Below are 11609 nucleotides of genomic sequence, written 5' to 3' on the forward strand. Positions count from 1 at the left end.
CGGGGCTAGAAGAGCTTGAATCCAAGGCTCAGAGGGGCGGCTGGCGTCCAGGAGGCGGGTCCAACAGGGTGGGAGGCGGGGCCTGAGAGGGCCTTGGTGACTGGGCGATCAGGCTGTGCAGAGGGCAGCCCGGGAGAAGACCGGGAAGATGGCGGCCTCCTGGAGGCTAGGCTGTGATCCGCGGTTGCTGCCTTGCCTCCTGGGCTTCTTCCGAAGCCCAGGGCTGGTTAAGGGGGCTGCTGCGTGGTCTGTCGGCCGTGGAGCTAGTTGGAGATGGTTTCACAGCACGCAATGGCTGCGGGGTGAGTGGCTGGGGCTCGCTCAGCTTCTGTGTATCTGAGCAATGGGCCTGGGGCTGGAGCTTTTTGATTGAAGGCCTGCATCTGGGTGTGAGTTGCCAGGTGTTCACTGTTCCCTTGGCTTTTTCTCGGGGAGGAGTCTGCTGACTTGGCCTACTGCATGCCGCAAAGGGCTTTTGGGGAAACTAGGAGAACTTGATTCCGTCCCTAGCCGTCTGGTTGATATGGCTTCTCCGTGACCTTGCCTTGGAATTCGGGTTGTGAGGCATCTCTCAGGCCTTTTCCCAGCCACATTTCAGGTTTCTTTAGAGTTGTTAGGTTAACCAAGTTTGTTGAGATTCAAACGTCACCGTTAGCCGTTTTTATTCATTCTCCTGACCTGTATCTATTGGGAGACCTTCGAGGCCACTTTGGTTGCTCCACGCGACGACAATGGTAAAGGACCCAATTTGTAAATGTCCAGCCATTTAGACATAGGTCGGGAAGAATGTTTAACCAAAACATGAGCCTGAAAGAGTGAAAATATAGGAGGGGAATCTTATCAAGAAGGTGTCGACTTAAAGATATGCAACATAAGAGTTGTGAGTTTAAGTTTTATTCAGCGGCTTACTGACGATTATAGCCGGGAGACAGCCACTCAGCTCCGAGGAACTGCTCTGCAGAGGTAGTGGGGAAGCCAGATGGTATATGAATTTTTTGTCTAGGAAATACATACAGTCAAGCATATATCTTGGTAAAAGATTACTGCTAATCACAAAGAATAGATATCTCATGTTAATGGTTTTAGTATATTTCTACGAATAGGAAGATGTAAGAATCCAGGGTCATTGAAATTCTTCCTGAGATAAGCTTCGAACTATCTAAGGGCCTGTTTATCCAAAGCAGAGTGCTTCATCCTGAATTCCTCTCAGGTCGCACTGTGGCTGGGCAACTTGAGTGGGTTATGACTTAACCCTTGTAGAACTGGATAGTCATTGAAATTCTTCTTTGTTCACAAAATTTATTATGGAAAGCTGTCATTAAAGAGTGGTATTGACACAATTAACATAATTCTAACAGTGTTTAATACTATGTAATATAGAGTGCCCGGCATTATTTTTCTTCACATGGGTGGCGGGCAGGTACTGAGTGTATTATTACCTGCGCATCATTCAGTCACTCCACAGGATGAATTGTAATATAAAAAATTAGGTGCAGTAGGCATTGCCTACATATTCTGAGCTACTTGAGGCTCAGAAAAAAATGTAACACGAAGTTAATGTTAAGATGAGTGCACTGAGGTTTTAAGATCCGGTGATGAGACCTTTTTTTTTTTTTAAGAAGTGAGATATTCTGGTAATATCTACATTGTGAAATGGTATTTCAGCAACAGTCATGATATCAGTATTTTAAATAAGATACTAAAATTCCAGACTGTGTATAAAGGATGGTAAGACCATTTAAGAGTTAAAGTATATGTCACTGACCTCTCTGTAAGTTTCTAAGATGACATACTCTTAAACACACCTTATTGTTGTCTTGAACATCATTTGCCTTTACGAAAAAATGTGTAAATCCCCAAACTGTTATGCATGTGTTCATTCTTTTCCTACACTCTTGAGTGGTGATTTCTTTTTGCTCTTGTTCCAAGATTGCAGAATAAACTGGGATTCATGTAGAATTTAAATTTTATAGTTTAATACCAAGAAGACCGATATTGCAAGCTGAAACCTCTTCTGAAGTGTTTGGTTTATTTCACCCAGAGAAAATAGTTCTGCAGCCATTCTGACATACCTTACAATTCCAGCAGGCTCTTTATAAATGTATCGTTCAGTACTAAGTGTATGAAGGAATCAACAGATTCTGTAAACAAAATGGAGTGTATGGTGACTCTTTTTATTTTTTGTACTTGGTAAGCAGTACATTTACTATAGCTGGTGATCTACTAGATACTTTTCTTCAATCAAGTTCTTTCTTGTGTTAATGAAACATTTCTAGGGAAGAATTAAGGTTGGTAAATTTAAATTCAGGAGTTTCTTTGGGAATATACTAGCACTGATTTTTAGAGAGGCATAAACCTATTTGAAAACTGATAAAAGCTATACCACTTCTTCAGAAAAATGCATACATGCAAACTTTTGTATGTGATTCCAGGGAACTTGTAGATCTCCCTGTAATTTATCTGTAAATGCCACCTAGTCTCCAGGCTATTACCGTGAACATTTTGGTCATTTCCTACAGAAAATAATTGTGCTACTTTGCAAGGGTATTTGCCATATCTGAGAACAAGAAAGGTGCATTTTAATATAGGGGTTCGAACTATAAACAAATGACTCTTGGATACATTTACACAAGTGACTACAACAAAGGCAGTAATTTGGAAATTTTGATTCAGATTTGGGTTTGGGTTAAGTTTGTGCATTTAGGCTCATCCGGTCATTCACCTTTACCTAAACATCTGTACTTCTCTTTCCTTTCTTTGCTCATATTGTTCCTTCAAATGGAGTGACCTTCCTTGTGGTTTGAAATTTTTCTTGTTACTTCAATGCCACCCTCTTAAATCTTTTTACAGGCTCCTGGCAGGGAATCGATGGCACTCTAGAAATGGGTAATTTGAGGAGAGTTTTATAAGTGACTATTTTTGTGAATTTAGGGTGTAGAGATGGTGCTGTACTAATGGGCTGTTTTGAGTAAGGTGCTGTGACCACCCCTTGGCTTGAAGAGGCATGGGAAGGGAGCACTTCCTGGAACTGGGGAGGAGGGAGCCTGTGGGAGGATCTCTGATGGAGCTGTGCCCTTCAGTTAAAGGATCCAGCCAGGCCAGGCAACCCTACCAGGAGGGGGCTGGGGGGAAAAATGTCCTGACCTCACTCTCCTCTCTCCTTTCAGTCTTCCTGCTTATTCTGCCCATTGGCAGAACCCAACTGGAGGCCAAAGCAAGGAGGCCTGTTGATGTAGCCCATATAGTAGTATGGGGGAGGGTTGATGAGTAGATGTGGAAGGGCAGATGGGAGATACCTCCCCAACACACCTGACTCACCCATCAGTCATTACACTTTATATTGATGCCTCAGCTTTAGCACTGATACGATCAAGTCCTGGCTTGTGTGTGTATGTATGGTAGGTCTCATGCTAAGAGAGGGGAAGAGAGCAAGTGTAGTTTCTACACTTGGAAGAATCAAATGTAGTTTCCTTGGGTTGTTTCCCTAGGCCAGTGCTTTGCACAAGAGTAAGCACAGGCTCTTTATAACTGACCTGATTTTTAATGGGATTTTTCTGTCTACATTTGAATAGCTATCAAGTCTATGTAGGCTTTTGGGGCACTCTTTATCGAAAGAAAAACGTTCTTTTTGGAGCTATGGCACCTAATTTGGATTTTGGGGTTTTTTTTACTTGTACTCCTAACTCGAGTCATCCTTGACTCCTGACTTTCATATGCCATATCCAAACTATCAGAAATTCTTGTTGACTCTACCTTTTAAATGTAATCTGACCACTCCTCACCACTTCTGCTACCAACTAGACTGGTCCAAGCTACCACCACCTCTAATCTAGATTATTGCAGGAGTGTCCCGATAGATGTCTCTACCACCACCCTTGGCCCAGTACAGGCCATTCTCCATGCAGCTTTCAGAGTGCTGCTTTTAAATTATAAATCCGATCATGTTACTCCTCTGCTGAAAACCCTCCAGGAGCTTCTCATTAAACTCAGAATGAAATCTGAAGTCCTTAACTGTGGTTTACAAAGCACAATATGATATGAATCCTCCACCTCTCGGAGTTCAGCTCTGACCATGCCTCACCTCACACTCACTCCACTCCAGCGCACAGGCTCCCTTGGTGAGTTCTGAACATACCAAGCATGCTCTCTGCTCATTCTTTTTTTTTTTTAAACTTAAAAAAATATATTTATTTTTCTTATGTGGGTAAACATACAGTTTATTTTTTCTATGTTCTTATTTTTTAATATTTTTAATTTATTTCTTTTTGGCTGCGTTGGGTCTTCGTTGCTGCACGTGGGCTTTCTCTAGTTGCGGCGAGCAGGGGCTACTCTTTGTTGCGGTGTGCAGGCTTCTCATTGTGGTGGCTTCTCTTGTGGAGCATGGGCCCTAGGTGCGTGGGCTTCAGTAGTTGTAGCACGTGGGCTCAGTAGTTGTGGCTCGTGGGCTCTAGAGCACGGGCTCAGTAGTTGTGGCGCGCGGGCTTAGCTGCTCTGCGGCATGTGGGATCATCCCGGACCAGGGCTCGAACCTGTGTCCCCTGCATTGGCAGGGGGATTCTCAACCACTGCGCCGCCAGGAAAGCCCTCTGCTCATTCTTGTGCTTGCTGTTTCCTCCGTTTCGAAGGCTCTCCATCGGAGATTTGCATGGCTTCCTCCATTCAGCTCTACTCACTTTGTCAGAGGACGCCTTCTCTGATCAAACAATAAAATAGTTCCTCTACTGCAACTGGGTCCTCTTACTTTCCTTTCTTTTCTTAGAAGGATCTGGTCCTTACATGCCTTTTCAGTCTCTCAGGACAAGTGTTCTAAGTCAGTAAAGGAGAACAGGTAACATGTTCATGGGTATCTTCCCTTTGTATTTAAAATCCCATTATTTTAGCTTTTCTGCAGGGTTTATAGTTGTGACCGTCTCAAAGCATGTGCAGTTTTTCTTCTTTTCTTTTTTGTAAATTATAGCTTTGTGAACATAGCCATGTCTGTGGAACTGCAAACAAGTTCAATTTTTTTATTGTGGTTATTTCTTTTACTTGCTCAAAATTTTTTTCATGTCTTTCCATTGCTATTTAAATAATGTCAAACCCATTAACTAGGTATTAGAGTGTACTAGAAGGTACTATGGCTACCTACTATAAGGCAGTAGTTCCAACATACTTTTTTTAACTTACATGGCCTACTTTTCATTTTCATTATGTTCTACTCTTTAGCCAAACTAAGCTGTAATTCCCACCTCTTTATTAGCATACGATGTTTCCCTCACCTGGAATATCTCTGCTGGTCCTTCACCTTGTTTTATTTGCTCAGCAGATTTTTTAAATTAAAAGTTATTTTTTATTGTAAAATATATATAAAATCTACCATTTTAACTATTTTTAAGTGTTTAGTTCCAGGGCATTAAGAGTGCTCACATCATGTGCAGCTATTACCACTGTCTCCAGAACTTTTTCATAATCCCAAACTGAAACCCTGTACCCATTAAACAACAACTCCCCATTCTCCCCTCTCCCTAGCCCCCGGTAACCACTGTTCTACTTTCTCTGTGAATTTGCCTCTTCTAGGTACCTCATAAAAGGAGAATCATGAAATATTTGTCTTTTTTGTGTCTGGCTTATTTCACTTAGCATAATGTCTTCAAGTTTCATCCATGTTGTTGCAGATATCTGAATCTCATCCCTTTTTAAGGCCTAATCACATTTTATTGGATATATATACCACAATATTTTGTCTATGCATTCATCTATCCATGGACACTTAGGCTGTTTTCACCTTTTGGCCATTGTGAATGATGCTGCTGTGAACATGGTTGTGCAAACACCTGTTTGAGTTCCCGCTTTCAGTTATTTTGGGTGTATACCCAGAAGTGAGATTGCCTGATCAAATAAATGGTCATTCAATGTTTAATTTTTTGAGGAAACCATTGGGTTGTTTTTCCACAGAAGCTGCATTGTTTTACTTTTCCACCAACAGTGCACAAGGGCTCTAATTTCTCCACATCTTGCCAACACCTTGTTTTCTGGGTTTTTTTGATGATAGCCATTCTAATGAGTATAAAGTGGTACTAGCACACAAATCAAGATTTCCTTTCTTGAACAGCTAGAATCTCGACTCTCAGGTCTTTGGCATTCTCACGGCATGTTTATATGCTACCCTCTAGTACTTGTGTATTTGTCTTGACTTCCCATTTAAACTATAATCCTTTGAGGTCAAGATTCTGGTCTTATGTGGGTCTAAGGCTAGGATAGCAGGAGCTCAGTAAGCATTTGTTGAATACCTGAATTTACCCTTTAGCTTTGGTAGTCAATATGACAGTACCACAGAAAGTAAAACGTTTGCCAGTGACATTAATGAGAGTTTGGCTTTCAAATGTGCAATACAGTTAAAAGAGAGTTCAAGAGTTAGTGTACTTTAGCAATGAGGACAAGGCTGGATAAGGTAAAGAGTAGAAAGGAAACCTTCATGTTTAGATTGGGAAGGTGAAAGGAACCTGTGAATCCATTGCTCATTATCTGAGGAAGGAATTGTAGAGTAGGATATTGTGATACATCTAGCCAGCTATCTGGCTGCCTTCAGAGTCTACTCTTAACCATTTCTGTGCTTCCTATTAATAATAAACAGCTAACATTTTTGAGACTTACTTTTTGCCAGACCCCATTGTAATGACTTGGCATGTGTAACCTTATTTAGACCTTACCAAACTCTTTATTTTACAGAAGAGGCAATCAGAGCACAGAATGACTAGGTAACTTGTAGATGCTGGATTGATCATTTGAACCTAGGAAGTTTGGCTTCAGTGCCTGTTCTCTAAATCACAGTGGTGTGCTGCTGTTTAAGTTAAAAAAAAAAATTAGTCATTTTATTAAATAATAAAATATTTTAACACAGTCGTGCATGCGTATAGTTTAAATAGTCAAATGGTACTAAAAGGCTTATAACAATACGGTGGGTCTCTGACCCATCTCTCCCTGCTCCCCCAGTCATCTTCCTCCTTAGAAGCAACAAGTTTTGTCTCTTGTTGCTTCTAAGTGTCCTCTGGCATTTGCTCATCTCTCTATTTTTATGTTATATATTATATATGTTATATATGATCTGTGTATGACTTCTGATCATTCATCCCCCTGTTTTCCTTCCACCATCCTCCCAATGTAGTTATTTTGCAATTCTTAATTAAATCTATATTCAGTGTTTACACCAAACAAATAATGCTTAACTGAGAATTGTCCTATATCGTCCCATATTATGATTGTTACCTTTCTTACTTTTTGCTTTTTTTCAAGTCGTTGCCTTTAAAAATTTTTTCTTCAGTTTTCTCTGTAACTATTACTTATTCATCCCACACCATCTAATAGCTTTTTAGCACAATTTCTGGTATTGTCAGTCGCTTCAGCTGATCTCTCAGTTAACTTACTTTTGCAGTTTCTATATACAATATCTCCAGGTGTGTAGGTTCAACCTGTGTTTCAAAGGTCTGCTCTTTTACCTCTGCAAAGGAAACAACCTCCAGTCTTCGGCTGAATGAGGGTGGTGTTACCCAGCACTTAAATAGCATTCACCCAAACCTCCCACCCCACCGCCCCCAGTATTTCCAGAGGTCCTCAGTACTGCCAGTTCTTGGGCCTTTGGGAAATTCTTGTATAAACCAGGTTGATTATCTCAGCTTTCTCCACTTCTAGTTTAGCATTCAGCTTTCTAGACTCTCTTTAGTCAATTATTATGATCTACATTATTTACTTTTCTGCTTCCAAAATTGTGTTCTATTGTTCCTTCTTTTCTCCCTGTTCTTGTGGGTTTTTGTTTAAAAGTAACAAGAAACAAAGAAATAAAAAGCAGGTATAATAAAACCATCAACTAGAGATAGGTACTATTGTCATTTCGGAGTATATCCTTTCAGTCTTTGTGCCCATACAAGCTAAGCAGGTAGAAATTGGTTTATGCCATATATAGTGTTTGTGGGCATCTTTCATTACATTTATTACTCTAAATGCTATTTTCTCACAAACTATTATGCATACATTTTCTATTGTTGTTCATTGACATTTTCAGTGTATTCTTATACCAAAATAAGTATTTGTGACATTTTCAGTCTATTCTTATGCCAAAATAAATATTTGAGCAAAGAAGACCCATATGACAAGCACTTATCTTTTAAAAAATTGCTTTACCTTTATTCAAAACTGCAGTATTACTCTTATTCTATGCCCTGGTATTGATTTTGAAATTACCTTTACATCTTATGGCTTTATTTCATCCAGCCTGCAGATGGCAGAGTTGTTTTATTTAAGCAGAAATTTTAAAGGTCAATTTTATTTAATGAGTTCTTGCATTGGAAAGAGAGGTGATTAAATGAGCAGCATCTCTTCCTATTAAAAAAGAAGCAAATTAATGTAAGGAACAGAGCGCTGCACTAAAAAAGTACAGGGTAATTTATTTCTTCAATTTGTCTGTCTTCATTTCATGATTTTTGTGTTTGGATTATAGTCATATAAATGGACATAGAGCATGACGTCCAAGCAGTACCATAAGTAAATGGTGGAATTTCCTTAATTGCTTCAGTCAGAGTAATGGAGCTTAGACCTGCTTCATTATTAGCCACAAGCTATTTGTTCTGCATTTGTATTTTAAGAGTTTGCTTATATTAATCTTTTTAAAAAAAATCTGGAAACCTTTTAGAATTGATGTATAGATCATCAATTTAAAGCTTTTATAAGTTTTGCTGAAGTACGAGTGTTTTGAGATAAAAGAAATACTCTAGAGAACAAGAAATTAGATTAGTGTAGATTGTTGTAAGATTCAGTGATTGATCAATTGCTCATGTGCCTGATAAGGAATGTAAAGCAGCAATATACTGAGTGAAAAATTTCAACTTATTGTGTCATTATATTGAGGCAAAAAAAAAAGAGATTAAAACAGTTTTGATGGATTTGTGAGACTCTGCTGTTAAAATCAGTATATTTAAATATAAACTGGAACAATATACATCACGGTAGTTACCTTAAAAGTTTTTAAATATGTTTTCTAACTGCTATCGAAGGGCAGACTTTATAAGCCATTAGGTATACTTTGTTAGCTTGATGAAAAGAAATAGAACACTTTAACCCTTTGTTAAAGTCTAACAAAATTTGGGGTATTTTTTGAGTACTAATTGAAATAACCTGTATGACCAGTGGAGTAAAAAACTGCATTTCCTTTATTCTTACTATAGTTGTGCCCAGTTATGAGTAGGAACTGTAATTGGTGCCCATTTCAAGGCCTCCTCAGTTTGACAGGAAAAAGGTAGAATGTACTGCTTATTGGAATGAGAAGAGAAGCTTCATATAATTTCTAATGAAATTAAACAACATTATGTGTAGGTTAAAATTCCAGGGAGTCTGGAAAAGCCCACACTATCTTCAGTAGAATTGATGGCATCCATAAAGGCCAGATATTAGTTATATGCAGCCCTGTCATTCAAAACTGATATTATGATTATATAATTACTTTCCCACTGGAAAAAATATATTTGGAAAAGATGTATATAATGTTCAGGTTGAAAGAGGATGTACTAGAATGAAATATGCATTATTAATGAATTAATGCTTCCTTTTAAAAATAATTTTCTAGCATGAGCGTCTGAGGATAGATTAGTTAATCAGAAAATACATTGCACATTGTACTCTCCATATAAGTCAGTATAAGCAATCAAGAGATAGCACCGAATAATGGAAATGTCCAAAATGTCTTTCTTTGGTTTTTGTCACCTTCATTTTGGAGTAGGGATAGTGATCTATTACAGAATTTTTATATTTTATTGTCATTATTCAGAGAAGCAATTTCAATTCATCTATGAAGGGTGGCTGTATGAGGAATGATTATGTTCTTTTTAATTTTAAAATATGAAAATTTTTAAGGTTCTTGATGTGGTAATTCATAAAATGCAAAAAGTTTCATAATGAAGTACTCAATGTCAGGAAAAATGTGAAGGTCTCTTAGGTGAGAGATTATAATAGGAGAGAGAATCATAAAATAAATATTAATTGTATCATGGTAACTAGAACCAAGGTATAAAAATATTGAAGACTTTGTTTTGAGAGAACTGAGTTGATATTTGTCATAAATTGGAATCTGGACATAGAATCATAGAAGTTCATTTATTTTGCTTCTTTGTAGTGGAACTCTATTTGATGTATAAATTTACTGTGTATATGATTTTGAAATATTGCATCTCGTAATGCTGGGCTTGAACTTTTTGATAGAAAGGGATTGTTAGGCTGCTTGATTGGACACGTGAAGAATGCTCACATGGATTTGATATGTCTGGTTTGTTGTGTTTGAATTTCTGGATGAATAGGCTATAAATAACAAATGATTAATTAGTTGATAATCCATATTGGTAAGGATCATCAATTAACGATGAGCAGTAGTACAGTGTAGGAGAGGACAGCCTTGAGAATTAGGCAGAATTCAAATCTCTTTATCAGTGGGTTGTAGTTTTCTCATTGATGAAATGGGCGTGTTGACTTAGGATTTGGTTCTGGCTCTATCATTGTTGGGGTATTGAGAGTGATGATTCTACGTTTCTATCCTTGTAGATTGGTACCCATTGAGAAGGCAAAAACCAGACAGATGGAGATCAGAGTAACAGTTTTAATGTTGATGGTTTTGTTGTATTGGAAAGTGTGACTTAAATCTGTGGCCTTCTACAGTTGGACTCCTCAGTACAACCCCTGTTTAGACTTTGGGCTTTTGTTTCAGAGAGACAGTTTGTGTATACAAAGCAAACACACATCCTGAATTGCTTCCCAGCACCCACTGGGCCCTGATGGCAGGAATAGAGAGAGATGGGCTTACTATCTGCCTTTGAAAGGCAGGTCCATTTATGCCTAGTGCATAGAAGAACTGAAAGGAAAATACAGGTTCCCTATAGGCAGGCAGGTCTTAAAATGAGGAAAAGGCTGAGGCAGATGTATTTGCCTGGATCCTTTTCCCAGTCCTTTAGAGGGGAGTGAATGAACAGTGATGGGAGGATAGAAGCTTCCTTCCAAATGCTTCAGAAATGGCACTTCTTTACCATGAAGCCATAAGAATTCTCCATTTGAAATTACAATAACATTAGTTCAGTTTCCCAAAGGAAATATTTAACTACATTTAACATTAGTATTCAATTCCCTTATTTTTTTTTAACAGATCTTTATTGGAGTATAATTTCTTTACAATGGTGTGTTAGTTTCTGCCATATAACAAAGTGAATCAGCTATATGTATACATATATCCCCATATCTCCTCCCTCTTGAACCTCCCTCCCACCCTTCCTATCCCACCCCTCTAAGTGGTCACAAAGCACCGAGCTGATCTCCTTGTGTTATGGGACTGCTTCCCACAAGCTATCTGTTTTATATTTGGTAGTGTATATATGTCAACACTGCTGTCTCACTTCGTCCCAGCTTACCTTTCCCCCCCCACCCCCATGTCCTCAAGTCTGTTCTCTACGTCTGCATCTTTATTCCTGTCCTGACCCTAGGTTCATCAGAACCTTTTTTTTTTTTTAGATTCCATATATATGTGTTAGCATACGGTTTTTGTTTTTCTCTTTCTGACTTACTTCACTCTGTATGACAGTCTCTAGGTCCATCCACCT

At 38.7% G+C, this 11609-nt stretch overlaps 1 protein-coding gene across 1 annotated transcript in view; it reads left to right on the forward strand.

The window, feature by feature from the left end:
- Positions 1–130: 130 nt before the first annotated feature.
- PDHX (pyruvate dehydrogenase complex component X) overlaps positions 131–11609 on the forward strand; it is a 76514-nt gene continuing 65035 nt past the window's right edge. The window contains exon 1 of the mRNA XM_007129530.3: positions 131–302. Within this exon, the coding sequence (XP_007129592.2) occupies positions 149–302 (154 nt within the window). The 5' untranslated portion in view covers positions 131–148. The remainder of the gene's footprint in view (positions 303–11609) is intronic.

This window comes from Physeter macrocephalus, chromosome 16, assembly GCF_002837175.3.
Source record: "Physeter macrocephalus isolate SW-GA chromosome 16, ASM283717v5, whole genome shotgun sequence".
Taxonomy (NCBI): domain Eukaryota; kingdom Metazoa; phylum Chordata; class Mammalia; order Artiodactyla; family Physeteridae; genus Physeter; species Physeter macrocephalus.